This window comes from Amborella trichopoda, chromosome 1 (assembly GCF_054954075.1).
Source record: "Amborella trichopoda isolate Santa Cruz 75 chromosome 1, AtrichopodaSantaCruz75HAP2 v2.0, whole genome shotgun sequence".
Lineage (NCBI taxonomy): Eukaryota > Viridiplantae > Streptophyta > Magnoliopsida > Amborellales > Amborellaceae > Amborella > Amborella trichopoda.
The window spans coordinates 51,844,928-51,862,320 of NC_142336.1; the positions used below are offsets into that span (position 1 = coordinate 51,844,928).

At 36.9% G+C, this 17,393-nt stretch overlaps 1 protein-coding gene across 8 annotated transcripts; it reads left to right on the top strand.

The window, feature by feature from the left end:
* The first annotated feature begins 6,680 nt into the window (after positions 1-6,680).
* On the top strand, positions 6,681-17,157 carry LOC110007323 (uncharacterized). Of its 8 annotated transcripts, XM_088872563.1 has the most exons (9): positions 6,681-6,801; positions 7,630-7,690; positions 8,201-8,244; positions 8,337-8,553; positions 9,222-9,304; positions 9,476-9,640; positions 15,788-15,898; positions 16,134-16,200; positions 16,738-17,157. In XM_088872563.1, exons 4-9 carry the CDS (start codon positions 8,427-8,429, stop codon positions 16,992-16,994), a joined length of 810 nt encoding a protein of 269 aa, XP_088728689.1. In that variant the 5' UTR covers positions 6,681-6,801; positions 7,630-7,690; positions 8,201-8,244; positions 8,337-8,426; the 3' UTR covers positions 16,995-17,157. The 8 variants fall into 8 exon arrangements, 5 of the variants coding, with proteins under 5 accessions (XP_088728689.1, XP_020523283.1, XP_020523285.1 ...); XR_016059677.1 differs by lacking the exon at positions 7,630-7,690 and having other exon boundaries at positions 15,788-16,060; XM_020667624.2 differs by lacking the exon at positions 7,630-7,690.
* The last annotated feature ends 236 nt before the right edge of the window (positions 17,158-17,393 follow it).

Here is a 17,393-nt window from a genome sequence, read left to right on the forward strand (position 1 = left end):
CATGTGAAATTATAGATTCAATTTTGTATATCCACCCTTCTATAGCAATTTTGTATCTAGTGAATGAAATACAGGTAACATTAGAAAAAACAAAAAGAAATTTTCTAGAACAGGGTGCAACTGTAATCCAATAACTGAAGAACAAACCTTGTGCTGTGACTAAAAAAAGTATCAATTCATCTTAGACAACAATGAAAAAGCAAATACAGCATTACAAATTAACCAGTAAAAACAAAAAATTGAGAAGAGTCTTAGGGTGTTGGGTTTGGTGAACCATACCCATATTTTCTTCTAAAGATTAAGGGTATTATGATAAAAAAAAAAAAAAGGGACTTTCTTGGGAAGCGAGAAAGTGATCTTACTTATAGGAGTCATGGAAGACATAATACTTATCCTTTTGAGGTCACCCCTTTTGAAGTTCATGAGAAGGGATCTCCAAAAAAGAGATGGATCTTCAAAATAAAGAGACATGGCCTCATAGAGAGGTAGTTTTCCCATGGGGATTTTAGATTGGTTAAACTTTAAATAGAGAGAAAATCTCTCCGTTGATCTTGAGGTTATCTTTCCCGTAGTGGTATTGCGGTGTGAAATGACATATTGATAGAAGGTGTTGCTCGATCGGGAGAGCGGGTTTATAAGGGAAAGTAAGAGGTTCTTACCGTTGTCTAGATTATATCTCTTGTAAAATAAAATTGTATACCTCTTGTAAACTAAAATTGTAATCTTCATTGTGATAGTAGATTTCGACTTGCCGAGACCATGGATGTAGCCCAATGGGGTGAACAACGTAAATGGTATGGTATGTCATTGTGGTGTGCTTTTTATGTTTGCTTTATTTCTTGCACTTAATTTACAGTTGCATTCATCTACTTCACATATAGCCAATTCTGTACATTACGTGCTGGTAATCATAGAAAAAACAACCCAAATTTCAAACATATTTAACCCCCAACGCGTTGGATTTCACCAGTCATCCGGGTCCACATTCACCATTTTTCTAACCAATCTCACCAATTCTAGAGAAAGAGAGTTCATAACCCCAAAAATACATAATATATAACACTATGGTCACCATTTATGAGATTATAGGACGTTATCAAACAAGGGAAGACCAATTACACAGATGGAAACACGAAACAAGAGCCAAAGCTGAATATGTCTTAGACATGAAAATGGAAATAAAAAAGGGAAGGGGCAGGGAATGCAAATGGATGACAAATGGAGAGGAAAATTGCAGAATAAAACATGAGGAAACTACAAAACAAACTGATCAGAAACGGAGAAGAAGAGTAATTACTGAAGAAAATGAGACCAGCGAGTGTGCCCGCTATGGTAGAGTAAAAAGAGCGGCGAAGAGTGATGTCTAGGCACGCCTCCCATTTCTCGTCCAGTTGGGTTTTCTGATTGGCCGCCATGAGAGAGGGAGAGGGAGAGGGACTGGAGAGAGAAAACGCGTACCAGACGCTTTGAGAGAGAGAGAGAGTGAGAGAGAGAGAGGTGAGGGAGAAGCCGCGGAAGGGGTCACGCCGGTGCGAAGGAGTTTATTGAGGTGTCAAAGGATTTTATGCTTCCGCGGGAATTTACTGCTCGATTACTCCCTTCCGCGAAACGCAACCTATAAAATAATTTTAGCGCCTAAATTTAACCCATGGACTTATCTCAATTGAACCTATACGGATTGCACTCTGTACACGAGGGAAAAAAGAAGAAGCAATGTCTCAAAATTAAACAAGATTATCTTACTTTTAGAGAGTGTGATATAATTGTTTGAAAATTCAAATTTTAATTTTCTGAAAATATTTATAGGAGGTTGACAAAAAAATTTATAGACTACAAACTATGTTCCTGTGGAAGTATACTGCACACTTACACCCTCAGTCAGAGACTAAATTGGGAAGACTTTTCTTTTTATCAGAAATTAGAGCCACTTAAAAATCAATAGATATTGTATTCAAAATATAAATTTTGGTTTTTGAGGTTCCTAATATTTAGATTGCACTCTTCAGAAATTGGACAACATCCATTCAATAATTTTTTTATTTTTTACTTTATTTTAAGCATGTAGAATACAATTTGAAAAGAAAAAAACAATCACTCAACGTATGGGTTGAAGAGGTTACATGATTATATCATCAAGATTTTGAGGTTTTAGAAATACCTCAATATTGGGTTTTACTCAAGGAAATTAATAGTCAGTGTACTCCTTTGGGTGCATGAAATCTTTTGATAAAACGAATAGACAGTATGCTCCTTTGGGTGCATGAAATCATTTGGCGATATGATATTAAGCGACCAGGTTTAGATGTAGAAATACGGGGTCCCTTAATAATCTATTTTTGAAAGGATGCAGTTAGCATACGAATGCATCCGTAGCTGTAGAAGTAAGGGTGCAGTTAGCATACGGATGCATCCGTAACTGTAGAGGTAAGGTGAACCTCAAGTTTTATGTATATAATTTTGATGTAAAACATTCCTAGGATCATCTCAAAATCTATTTTTATATCTAATTATAAAATTTTAAATTTTAAAAATGGTTAAAATAATTAAATCTATAAACATATGAAAATCTTGAAAATGGACGGTGTAGATAATATGTTGTAAAATGCACTATTTCTGAGGGTTAAATCCTTTTATTTTTCATGGTCATACATCTCGATGTCGAGATGATCAATCAAAGGGTTTTTCAACATTAAAACGATCTTTTTCGATAGATTTTGGGTGCATCCGTAGTTGTAGAGGTAAGATTGCTTCCTTATATAAACTTTTGCTTTTTTGAAATAGATCTTGCTTAATTTTTAAGGAATGTATGATCCCCAACATGGAGATCATTAATGCATAAAAAATAAATTTTAAAAACTAAAAATATTTTTTTTCTTAAATAAAATACTTAAACTATTAATTTTACTTTTTCTTTAGGGAACCGATGGGAAATGTCGAAATGCGTCTCCCAGCGCATATAACACTTCTCCTTGAAAGGACCAAGTTTGGTGTAAGGACTCATGACTGAGGGAGTACGTGGAGTCATTCCTTTGTGAAAAGGAGATAAATGATAAGGGAAATTACAAAAAAAAAAAAAAAAACATGACTATATTTACTATGCAAGTTACCTCCAACCCAATTTATTTGTTTACTTTTTTTTGAAAAGTAAACTTTCTATGCAAATATTCCCAACGAAAAAAGTTCTTTTTTTTACGGAAATACCTTTTTCATATAAAAATAATCAATTTTGCCACTTATAAGGCCTTCACATACTCTAGAACATGTACTGCTGGACCGAACATTGAAACTGCGGGATTGCGCTTCGAAGTACTGTTGCTTCGGCAATTTCAATGCACGCTCCGGTAGTACCACATCACTCTGGCAGTTTGAAAGCACGGTCCGACAGTTGTCACTTTGGCAGTTACAAAGAGTGCCTCAGCAGAAAAGGTTCTCTTAGTCATGCTGCTTTGATAACTTCAAAGCGTGGTCCGGCAATAAATGTTCTAGAAGTACTGCCGCTCCGACAGTTTCAATGCAGGCTCCGGCAGTACCACATCCTTCCGACGGTTTAAAAGCTCGGTCCGACAGTGGTTGTTCTGGTAGTTACAAAGAGCGCTTCGGCAAAAGAGGTTATGTTAGTCGTGCTGCTCTGGCAATTTCAAAGCACGGTTTGGCAGTACATGTTCTGGAAGTACTGCCGCTCTGTCAATTTCAATGCACGGTGGGTAGTACCATATCGCTCCGGCAGTTTGAAAGCACGACCCGACAGTGGTCGCTCCAGCAGTTGCAAATAGCGCTTCGGCATATAAGGTTCTGTTTGTTATAGCGCTCCGGCAGTTTCAAAGCGCGAGCCGGCAGTACATGTTCTCGAAGTACTGCCGCTCTAGCAGTTTCAATGCATGCTCCGGCAGTACCACACGTGAAGGCCCTGTAAGTGGCGAAATATATTATTTTTGTATAGGAAGGGCTTTTTTATCAAAAAATAAAGGGGGTATTTGCATAGAAAGTATACTTTTGGCAAAAAAGTGAGAGAACAAGTTGGGTTGGGGGTAAGTTGCATAACAAGTGTAGTCTTGGGGTTTTTTTATACTTTTCCCAAAGATAAGAACGCAGTTAGCATCCAGCCAGCCCGCATATTATAAAAATACATGCTTGGCAATAAATATATTTCCTAAATATAATTTGATCTTAATTTTTATAATATCTAACATGGAAATCATGAATATGAAAAAATAAATAAATTTTGAAAACTACAAATAACAATTATATTATGAAAATATTTGGATCGTTAGTTATATTTGTTTTTAGATGGACCGCTTATTTGGATCCATTTTTAAGATGGATGTTTTATATCTCTGGACCATTTACTGTAGAAATACATTCTAGCTGGCATGAAACAATTGTTATGTAGATAATGAAAAAAGGAGTGCATATGCTACACACCCGGGGAGTGTGTGTACCTACTCGTTTGGGGTTGAAGATCGGGGCATTTTTTTATCCAGAATTTTGAAATCCAAGTATAACAAATTAACAAATTTAGATAAATCATTAAAATACGAAACCAAAATCGGTTTGGCACTTCACCCGTGCTTGTTTTTCTGTTTTACCTTTCACTTCTGTTTTTTTAAGTACCGAACCTACTTGAGGGCATTTTTGTTGTAGAGGATCCAGGCTGCTTAATAATTGGAAAAATTACGAATAACCCCAATAATGGACTTACCCCAACAAACTTTTTGTCTTCAATTTTTACCCCAAAATATATTTGTCTAGCAGATACCCCCAACCACAAACTAAATAAAAGAAAAACTAAATTACCCTTCATTGACTTTTATCCACGCCTCCCTCTCCTCTGGACAAAGGTGAGGCTCGGCAGATATACAAGGCAGTCCAACACTATTCTTTTTGGATAAACATGTGGTTCAGCAAATGTACATTGCAGTCCGATACTGTTTTTCTGGACAAAATGTGGTCTGGCAGATCCCTATGGCGGTCCCACACTGTTCCTAGACAAGCATGTGGTCCCGCATATCTATATGGCGGTTCGACACTTGTATGTATGCGGTCCAGTAGATCTATATGCGGTCAGATAGCTAATGAAGGCGGTTCGGCACTTTTTTTTAGTTTAATGGGGTCTGGCAATTTGTAAATAGTGGTTCGTCAACCCATGTAGCTTTTGGTACTGTGAATAAGCGCACATGAATGTCTGGCCAAAATTAATTTTTTTATATATGAAAAAATAGAATTTTAGTTAAACAATATATATTTTTTACTTACGGGGTATTTGCTATGAAAGTATATTTTGGAATAAAAAGTGAAAAAAAAAAAGGTTTGGTTGGAAGTAAGTTGCATAGGAAGTCTATTCTTAGTTTTTTTTTTTTTTTTTTTTTGTAATTTTCCCTGGGAGGTAGATGCAAAGAAAAATAAGGCCATGTCAAATTTTTGCAGGGAATCCTAAGCGTAGGATCTTGTAGGTAGAGAGGTGCATATACAGCAAGAAAGTACAAAATAAGACCGTTTACTTTTTGCTGTAAGGAGGTCATACTTACAATTTACTGTTATATGTGAAATTGGATGGCTAAGGTTGTGAAATTTGATTGGGACGAAGTCCAAAATACATACTTAAGAGAAGAGCTTGGGCTTAATTGGTTAGTGCTTGATGATTTGCAACACTACATCCTAGTTTCAATTCCTATCAATGATAGAGGTCCTCTCCCCACTTACTCACCCAAAAGAAATCCAAAATACATACCCAAAAAAGTCTAAAATACAATTTTTTGAACCATGTGAGACACCCAAACTGTTAAGTTTCACATCCAATGGCTAGGAGCAAATGTGACTGCCAAAAGTGAGTGGTGTTACAATATACAATCCCATATTTATTGTGGAGAATCGGTAGGATCACCAATTTGGATCGATGATTCACTGATTTAGATCAATTTCCTGGATGGGCGATTCAACCAGTGGATATGGGTTTTAAAACATCTATGGAAACTAACAAGAAATTGAGAAATTTAGATTGGTTTGCATTTTTTCTAATTCCACATGAGTAATAAATAGCAATTGATGAGCATGTAGATTATGCTCATTTGGTAGCATAATTTACTTCTACTCTCCCGGTCAAAAGACCTACTTGAGAGGATTTTTTCAATATGACATTATGGGTACCTCTTGAGAAGTACTAGATGACTATTTTGAAAAAAAAAACTTAAATTTGATTTTCCTAATACTTAGTTCTTACCGTCTAAATATTGGATGGCCTCTATTTCATTTTGAGACTTTTTTTTTTCAATTGAATAGATGGTACATTATTAAGAATTTTTTTTGAGGTTAATATATGGGTTGAAGATGTCACATCTCTGAAATTTGGGGTCCTAAAATTAATTATAGGTGGGATTTTATGCAAGGAAGTAAATTAACACTCTATTCGAAACTCATGATTTCACTAAAATTGGCTCTTAATAAAATATAATGATGGATTAGAATTCTTATAACATTAAATAGTTGAGAAAAGAATTTGATGGTCATGAGGAAGAAGAAAAGCCCCAAAATGAACCAGGGGATGTTTTATGAAAGTTCGTCGTTTGGGTGGCATTTTTGTTAGAAATTAGGTTTAAGGGAGGGGACGCAAAGAAAGACAATATATCAAATAAGTGCCTATTACATCGTGTATTTGTGTAAACCACTGAAACCGTCTTCACTCTGAGGCAAAGAAATGGCGGTCCGTGAATAGTGCAGGTCTCTCTTCTCTCGCTTGCGTTGAAGCCGCCGCCCCCGTTCCTTCCTCCTGCTTGCGCCAGCAAAAGGCCCACCGCCCTCAACCAGGTACTCTCTCTCTCATCTGCTATCTCAGTTCCAGTCCCCTGTGCTCTCTCTCTCTCTGCATCTCTCCTAATTTCGTCTCTCTCTCATCTGGTCTGTCTTTCCCGCATCTGCTAACGCAAGATGAAATTTCATACAAAGTTTCACTCTAATCCTTCATTTTCCTTCTCTCATTCTATTTCGATACAAATACCGGACTCTCTCTGTTGTGTCTCGAATTTTGCTGATAAATTGCTTGACCCAATTCCAAGCACATATTTTGCAATGTGACCTCTTTCTCTCTAGGATTGATTGTTGTTTAGAAATGAGGGGCACTTTGAGGAGAAGAATGGGCCTGGCATTCATTCCCTTTGCTGATAAATTGCTTGACCCATTTGCAAGCAAATCTTTTGCAATATGACCTCTTCTCACTCTAGGATTGGTTGTTGTTTGATTGTTGCCCCAAGAATTGAGGGGCACTTTAAGGAGAAGAATGGGGTCTCCTCAGAACCCTGATTGGGGTTTTGAGGGGTTAATAGTCGACCATGCTTTTCAAGGAACTCTGGTCTAGAAACCTAAGGGATTGAATGGGGTGGCTGGTACCGGGTAGTATTCTAAATTTGGTCTAATTTTTTGCTTACATGATTTTTGTGCCTTCGTTTTGTCATTTACTTTCCTCTGCGGGGCTTAAATGCCTTTGGCAAGCGATTAAAATTTTGATTTGGCTCTGAGTTAATATGGAGCTGTTGAATGTTTATTTGTTCTTGGAGATCTATGTTGTTTTGTTAATGGCAGGTGTATTTGATGCAAATGGGGTTGAATAGGGTCACATTGTTTGTCATGGTAATTTAGGTTGGCAAATTTGGCTGGTATTGGTCATGCAGTAAATCCCATTTGAGGATACACAGAGAAAGTAATTATTTTTCTTCCTTGAATTTTGTATATGAGCGCACCGAATAATATTACTTGCTGAAATATTTTTGAGATTGATTGTTATACATCAATGTCTTTTTGTATACGTATCATACTTTGTTACATTTACTTCAGTAATGGATTCATAATCATGGTGTCAATGCTTTTCTATATAGTTCATATACACTTTTAATAGTGTTTACTGTGTATATACATTGTTAATCAGTGACATTGTTAATAGTGTTTATGGACTATTAACAAATTCATAAACCTCACTCTTAACGGCCATATATACTGATACAGTGTTAACAGTATATATGGAGTAATGGACTGTTAATAGTCAATAAATGTCATTCTCAAGTGTATGCATTCCCTATACACTGTTATCATTGTATACAGTCCAGTTAATACTGTACCAGTGGGATTGGATTGTTGCGTGTGGGCGTTCTATTCCATACACAGTTAACAATGTGTATTGACTGCTAACATTCCAGCATGTTATCAAATACAGGTACTCAAAACTTCCTTAATATTCCAGCAGGTTATCAAACACAGGTACCCAGAACTTCTTTAACGTTCCCGAAAGATAACATTCCACTTCCCAACAAAGAAGAACTTCCAGTTTCTAAGGAACGTTTGTCTTCCAGTAAACAAACACGCCGTAAGTGCAGACGAATTGATGGTTCTGATAAGGAAGTTTTGCAATTGGTGATTCACCTCTATCTTCTTCTGCAACCATGGTGGGATGGCAAAGACATTTGCAAAGCTTGTGTTGTTGGGTTGGCAACACAGTTGAACGAAAGCTTCACCAAACCCCATTCACCCCTTCTGGCTCTGCTCTTACAAGGACTTACCATTCTTCAGGTTTCACAAACCCATTTTCATTTCCAATGAGATGCTTAAAACAAGTTAAAAATACATTATGGAACTGTTCTAGTGTGAGATACATCGTTTTTATTTTTTATTTTTTATGGCTTTTTTTAGAATAGAATATTAGAGACATATAGGGCTTATATACTATGATGGATACGGCTTTTTATTTTTATTTTTTTATCACGAAGTAGTTTGATAATTGAGTTGTTAGTGCTCATGAGAGTGGTTTGTGTGTTTGTTTAGGATTCTCTATGCTAATGAGTTTGATTTTCTGCAATATGAGTGCGTGAATGGATTGAAAATTTTAACTTGTTGAGATGCAAAGAAGAGAAGGATTTGACTTAAATTTACTCAAGAAGATTACTGGTTTTTTTAATGACTTTTTTATGGACTATGAATGTCAGGCATTTCCCATTGGTCACTGTACTGTACTTTAATTTCTTTTAATCAGATAGTGTGATGAGTTTATTGTGATAGGGAATGTTAGTTCTTATTAAGAAAAAAGAATGCTAGCTTTTGCTACTTTTTGTAGGCTTGGGGTTGATGGAACTCCCTATTGGACCATTATATTCAAAATTTCATACATTGCCAAAATTGCTTAAGCTATTGGGGCTTGTATTATTTTGTATTTATGGGGTAACATCCCCTTTCTTGGACAGGTCAAGATCCTGGTTTCTGGAATGTTGCGGGGATTCCCTCCAATCACATACAACGACCATTTTATTGTTACTTACAGAGACTGGTAAAATTTACACATCCCATCTTGTTGAAGATGACCTTCATTATATGAGAATTTGGTTCTCAATTCATAAATGTTCCTTTTTCTTTGTTGTGTTTCGATTGATTGATAAGTATGGGGAGATTTCTTTGAGACTTCATGTGATTATTTGTAGATAATTTCTCTCATATGCAGGGGATTTCCGATTCGAGGAAATTGCTGGCAGAGTCATCATCCGATGCAAACACAAATCCTGTGCCTTCCCCTCTGATTCCTCTATTGGGAAGTGGCAAGGCAGAAGACGATAAAGTAGTTCCCCAGAAGTCAAAGGTTCAAGCAGTATTAAAGGGCATAAAACAGGTAAATATATTTTCTGCTTCCCTCTCTATTTGGTTCACCATTGGATACATACATATTTCTTTGGCAATTACCATGATTGGGATGAGTTATTGCAGACGCTTTACCAATTTTCAAGAAGGATTGAGTTATTATTTTCCTTTAATTACTTTTCAATTATATGGGAAATATTCTGTATTTTGTTCGTCATATGTTTGAAAGGGCAAACCATTTGCTTATAAACATGTGGTTACGATTTGTGGATTAGGAAAAGCATGTCTTTTATTTTTAAGAGGGAAAATTTTAAAGTTGCTGAGTAGGTTTCTGATTCATGAATCATGATTTTAAGTTTCAATTCCATACTTTCTTATGTGATGGTCATTTTTGTACTCAAAACAGATACACATAAGTTGCATATCCTTATAAATTGATACACAGACAATGCAGTGAACTTTCATAAAAAAATTATTTACTTTGGTATGTCATACTCCTACTGATAAGTGGTGACTTCCCTACTGGAAGCAAAGTAAATTGAGTTAGTTGTTTTGCCACAAAATAAGGCTTGGGATTTTGATCCTTAATTGCTTGGCGTATCTATTGTTGTTGTTGTTGTCTTTTTTTTTTTTTCTTTTTTCTTTTTTTCAGGTTAATCTACTGTTCGTTATTAGTGAGTCTACAGGTTTAAAATTTGATCATATTGAACTCTAGAGTGTGGATTGCCCCAAATAATTGGGAAAAGGCTATGATGATGATGATTGAACTCTAGAGTTTGGACCGATGAAAAGCTCATTTGGTTGCTTGTGTTGACTTTAGAGAGAATAATGCCAGGGTCACCTTGGCTGCTAGTTTTAGATTCTATCGTTGTTGTATGGTTAACCTCTTCTTGAGATGGGTACCAAAAAAGGCTATGATGATGATGATGATGATGATGATTGAACTCGAGTCTGGACCGATGGAAAGCTCATTTGTTTGCTTGCGTTGACTTTGGAGAGAATAATGCTACGGTCACCTCAGCTGCTAGTTTTAGATTCTATCGTTGTTGTATAGTTAACCTCTTCTTGAGGTGGGTGCCAGGATCTGCATGACTCCCCATGGTCTTGGACATGATGCACAAGGTTTATTTGAGAAACTCAGTTCAACCATAAGTAAGATAAGATTTGTGTATGGTTAGCATCTGACTTTCATGTATCATTGTCCTATTGGATCATATAGATTATTTTAAGAACTTGGTGAGTCAGATGGGAATTTCTCAACTCAATTTGGTTTGCTTAGTGGACAAGTTAAATTTGTTAGGATTTGATTTTGCCTTGCTCAGTGGACAAGTTAAATTTGTTACGATTTGATTCGCAGAGTCTTACTTTTGTTCTCTGTACAAAAATCATTAAACCAACCGAGTTTTATAGAGATTTTTTAAAATTGTTGCCTAATATTTGATTTATTCCAACATTCAAATAAATGAGGCATATTCCCATGATATATTATTTCGAAATTTACAGTTATTCCCAATGATAGATTGCAGACATTCCAAAGCTTGTCAGCAAATGAAGAACGGACTGATCTCAGTGAGACTATAACCTGCGAGCTTATTGTTCTTCCTGTATGCACTATCTTGACTAAGGCAGGGCCTATTTAGTTGATTTTGTGTAGATTTTGTTGCTACAGTAAAGTTGAAATCTAGGGCACATTGCCATTGTGCCTTCCTACAAGTGGAACTCGTATCATGCAGATGAAATAGTGAGTGTTGTCCTCACTAAGGACTATATATGTCTCAAATTACTTGATTTCTTCATTTCACCATAGCCTGTCATATCGTAAAGGAAATATATCATTTCAGATAGACTACTAGAAATTGGATTGCAAAGGTCTAGGCAGCCGTCATGGTAAGTAGTTTCTCTCAGAGTCAGGGTGATTACCCCGTATTTGTTCAACCTTGTCCAATTGTGAGAATGTCCAATCGTGAGAACATGAGTTCTTGTATAATGATATTGAGTTACTGGTATCAAATGGCTATTTTTCCAGAAGATTTATTCACGAGTACATGACAAACACGGATCATCATCAATACTTTTTGGCCTTGGAGGTTTGCCCGGTCTCCTAATGGGCTATGTGCTTCATACCATATGCGTGCCCGTGATCTCATTTTGATCACACTCCCAAGAATGAAGATGTTGGGCATTCTTCTTTAGCCATATTTAATGTTCTCTAATGAGATGGGTATCCTGTTGTCAGTCCAACATAATCTGAAGAACATGTTTGGACACCACTTTACTTGATAGGAGAAACATCATGCATGGTGTTCATGTAGTTACCTAAAGTATGAATTCTCTATTAATTGCAGAGTTACTGCTTGTTCATTTCATCATTCTATATCTTTGCTCCTCTTCTGAGCAGAGACTTCTGATATCTTTGTATTATTTTAAATTGGAACCTATTCTGACTGGACTTGGCGGGTTATCTATGCACTACTTTTCCTTCAATTGGTCTCTTGTCACCTAGGGCAGTAAGAAACATGACAAGGTCGTGAAATCCTTAAATAATGATAAATTTTGTGGGATTTCGGACTTTGCAAAGCAGTGTCTTGGTTACACATGCTGCTTTTAAAACTCACTGTTTATCTTGTCAGACCTAAACCTTTTGACTGTGAGGATCTCATAGCCATTCAGATTGTTTCAATTTTGTTATTTTATGACTAAACAAAGAATAAGAAGGTCGATTCTCATTTTACTTAACATACGTTTTGCTATCGTCAAAATGGAGTGGGTTTGAGGAGAGGGAAGAGAGGGTGTGTATGGGGGTAACTAGAATGTTATTTGTACATGTCTTGTGTAAGAGCTAGAGGGGCAGTTTTGGAAATATGTCAAGTTTTGCTCCTTGTTTGACTGCAAAAGAAAATAATCTGGATTTGTTTGCAAATATGGATGGCCATCTGTTGGATTTCCACATACTGCATTTAAATCATTTTGTGGTTTGGGGTAGTTTGGCTGCCATTTTCTCCCCAAATCCTTGTCTCCTGCTCAACTCCATGGTCCTCTGATAAAAAACCCTGATTTCTCCCCCCCCAACCACCCAAAAGAGAAATGGCTTCCATTCCCCATACAACTCAAACCTCCATTAAAATCCTCCCTGAACAATTATCAAATGAATGAATGAAGAAATAAATAAATAAAACAATCAACAACAGTACAGTCTGTTTAACCGTGGAACCAGAGGAATCAAAAGAAAAGGGCCACATTGCGAAACCCGAAATTCAATCCCCACTTGAACTTCATGTATCATTGAACCATTAATTTAACTGTTGGATGGTATATACCTTTGGACAAAACATGAGAATCTGAATCACAATGCATAAATAAATTGGATAACATAACGAAAACTGAGGCTCTGCCTCTTGAGCCTCAGTTTCAGGCATGGTCAGCGAGTCCCCTCTCTCTCACTTCTGCAGAAACCCTAGAATCATTTTCATGCATGGCCTTCAAATTGTCCATTTCATTAACTTTCATTGAAAACCTATAATTTCTTTCAGCAATGGGTTCAAAATCCTTCACTAACTTCTTATCAGAGAAACCCCAGGATTACTTTCAGGAATGGGCTCAAAATCCTTGATTACCTTATTCTCCACTGTAACCTTAGAATCACTTTCAGAAATGGGCAAAATCCTCATAATTTACGTCATGAATAGCCTGATGACCCCCGTTTTGTGAGGCTTCCATCCCCTCTACATTGTCATCTTATATTGCTGCAGGAAGCTCCTCTATTGGCATCTCATGCATGACCTGGATGAGTGCATGGCCTGGGTGCAGAGAATAGTCCAAATGTAAAGGACTGTAAATAGCTAAAGGGTCATGTTCAACAATGGCAACCCGAAGAAAAAAAGAGGGTAGGATCTCTTTTTATTTAAATTGTGGCTTGGCCTCTTATTTGTACTTGAACTCTTGTTTCATGTGTGCATCGACACAAGCCACAAATCTATTTTTTTTTCTTTTTCATTTTTTCCAAACAAACTAATCACCAAAATGCCCTGAAATCATGGTTTGAGGTGGAATCCAGACATGCACTTATATAAGTTTTTCTGGTGTAAAAATAGAGAAAGGAGAAATCATGGGAGAGGCAATTCCACAAACATCTTTCCATTTAACCAAGTGAAATTTACGTCATTCAGGTTTCCCCTCCACAGATAATCTCTTTGCAATCTTACTAACCTTTGAGGTTTACAGAAGGAGCATAATAATATATTCTGGGGTGAAAGCATGAGAGGTCCAATTCTACAAGAGCAGATTTGAGACTTGGTGATTGTGGGGACTTTCTAGCCAGAGTTTGCAGGCATATGGAAGGGATTAGAAAATGACAGCCTTCTCTTCGTGGCCTACTCAGAGACCATGCCTTGGATGGTTGACCCAAAGGGGTTCACTAAAGCTGAATCTTGATAGGAGTTCAAGGGGCACTGCAGGGTCAAAGAGGGATAAGAAGCCCTTTTAGCAGTGTTCTAAAACTTGGGCGAGTCTGCCGAGTGACTTGGACTCGGCAAGGTGCCAAGCCCCAGTAGAAACCTGCCAAACTCAGCTGATTCCTGCATTTTACTATTATAACTTGTACCGACTTGGTTGACTCCCTGACAAACTCGACCAAGCTGTATGGATAACTTGAAGTTGGGACTCTGCCAATCCTCAAGTCCATACCCTGTTTTTGGACATTGCTTTTTAAGGGAATTAGAAGGACTATTGTTTCTTTTCTTCTCAGGTCCCATAGGAATTTGTGATTCTACACTACTGTCAGGCTTGCACCTATGTGCCCAAAGTGTGTGTGGTTCTATAACTGTTAAATGTAATACCCTTAATTTCATCAGATGGGCTAGTGGGCTCTTAACGCCATCATGGAGTCTGGCAATGATTTTTATGGAATCATAGACATTGTTTTATGAGTGCTTCTCTCTCCCTCTCATTTTATTGTGTTGTGGGAAGTTGATGGAAGCCTATTCTCTAGCCATTTGCGCCAGGACACATGATATTTTTTTCTATTGAGGTGGATCTTTTGGACCAGTACGATGTTACCATGACATCTCGTTGGAGTCTGTTGACATTGAGATGTATTGTGGCTTACATTAATAATAAATACAATGTTAACATTCAAAAAGAAATTAAATATACAGATATGTAAATTGTTATATGGATGTGTATCTATAATTAGTCTGATCAGATATATGTTCCATTTTCAGAATAATCTGATCTAGATGTATTAGCTAATGGGCTTTAAGTCTGCATGACTTTAATTAATGAGATTCATTTTGGGACTTTCTCATACAACTATAATCTCTACATATTTTGGGAGAATCTTCTTTGAAGCAGGTCACAATAGGTTCACAAAGCAAGGAGAAATCTAGATAGAATAGCTTTAGCCATTCCTACGGATTTCCCACTTGCGAATCTTAAGCCAAACAAGTGGAACATGTGACTCTTTCATACTAACTGGTAATTAGAAATTGGCTTTTTTTTGTATGCCAAAGGGAGGACCAATGATCTAAATGTTGAATAAGGACTCAACTTACTTTATCCATTTGTTTATGGGATTTATTTGGCTCAGAACATCTGATAATCTTGAGATATGATTTTGGGCTTTATATGATGACTATAGCTTTATTATTTGGCTTGTGCTTTGGTGGAGGAATGAATGTATCATCCTTTTGAACTTGAAAGAGCCACATACTTAACCTTAATTTTTTTTATTCAGTAATAATTTTTTTTTATTAAGTAATCTATCATGTGATTGAACAATTGATGTTTACATCATTGGCATTCAGTTAGATGAAAGATCATGACAAATAGACTTGAGGTGAAACTTAAGGCCCTTGCTAAGGTCTCCTTCATTTCATAACGTGGATAGAAATGATAGAATATGTAATCCATGGATAATGAAAATAGTTATCTTGCAATTGAAAGAACAGCCTCTCAACTATATCATAGCATTTAAATAACGAGCGTTCATTGTCAGATTCTTCTTTCTTGAATTTTCAAAGGCAGGCAGAAACCATTGCATTTTTGTTAGTGTAAACCTTTGCTTTTACATCATCCCTTTCCTTTTCCTCTCCTGCTGTATCCAGTTCTTCTATGGTGTATTTTGTTTCCTGTTTTGCCTGTATTTTGTGTTTAACTGATAATTTAAATCACGGTTCCTCAGAGTCCTAAGAAGGTCAATTTGGTGGCTGCTTTAGTACGTGGAATGCGTGTTGAGGATGCACTATTGCAATTGCAAGTAACAGTGAAGAGAGCTGCAAAGTCAGTCTACCAGGTATTATGAAATTTACACTGACCAAAGGCACACATAAGTGAGAGACTGAGAGATGGGGTGGCTATGAAGGCTTCTCACTCCTTAATGTGAAGATGGCTAGCATAAATGACCAGGAATGACTCATATGCAATGCCTTCTCTCTAGTCCTTGATTTCTCAAACGGTAATCCTGGATTAACATTGTGTTCTTCGCTATTTTGTAATCCTGGATTAACATTGTGTTCTTGTTGATGCAGGTTATACACTCTGCCCGTGCCAATGCAACTCACAACCATGGACTCGATCCAGACAGGCTTCTTGTTGGTATGCTTTGTGAAACACGGTTTTTGCAATTGCTACTACACTATTTCTTGGTTTTGATGGAAAATAGATACAAGAGCATGTCGTGGAAATGACCTTTCTGTTTCTTAGAAATGATTAGCTCGGCACCGCTATAGAGTTACCTGAACGTCACAGCATTTCGATAAGGCTTGCACATCTTCTTGAACTTTCTCAAATATTAAGAGAAACATGTGGGAGTTTTCAGGATGGACAACTGTGCCATTATGGTACTTAAACCATTACAAATGTCACCCCACAGTTTTTCTCCTCTTCATCTTAAAGCTTTGAAGGTCTTCCTTGTTGCATAAAAACAAAACCACAGGGAAAAAGAAATCCAAAGTTGGTTTAAACTGGCACCAATTGTGTTATTGTAAAAGGGCGAAATGGTCTAATATGACAAAAAATCTCATCATTTTTATCATTTCATAGAAGTGGCGTTTCAATTCCTGTTTTCTCCCATGTTTTAGTTTCATATTTTCGATATTTAAATGTTACTAATCTCTCTCTCTCTGATGGCAGCTGAAGCATTTGTGGGGAAGGGGTTCTTTAAGAAGAGGATATCTTACCATGCAAAAATGAGGAGTGGGATAAAAGTAAGGCCGGAGTGCAGGCTTACAGTGGTTTTGAGAGAGCTGAGCCCTGAAGAGGAGGCTGAGGTAGCCAGGCTGAGAGTCAGCAAATTCAAGAAGCTCACCAAACGTGAGCGTCAGCTCATGCCTCACCAGCTCATCGAGGTCACCCCAAAATGGCATCGCAAACCTAAAACCATGGCTTAAGGTCCCAAATAATACATATTGCTCTTGTAAACTTCTTACCTCTGGTGGTTTTTATGTTTTCCTTGTTCCTTCTGTTCATTAGAGGAAAAGATGATGTATTAATTGAGGTTGAGGTTGGGTTTTTGCAGAGGATTTATACATGATTTGAGATTTTAGCAGCGTCTGATTGATGTACATGTTTTGATTATGGAAAAAGTTAACATAAGGTTGAGGCTTGGCTGAGGCCCTAAACGCACAAACTAAGGCGCACCTCAAAAATTAACTAGAAGAAGTTTTGATGCTGACAGACCCTCAAATCTTATCATCTTGATCTTGCGATGCACGGATGTAAAAAAAATAAATTCAAGTCTTGGAAATAAATTTTCAGGTCACTATAAAGGTTTTTAGTATTGAAACGAC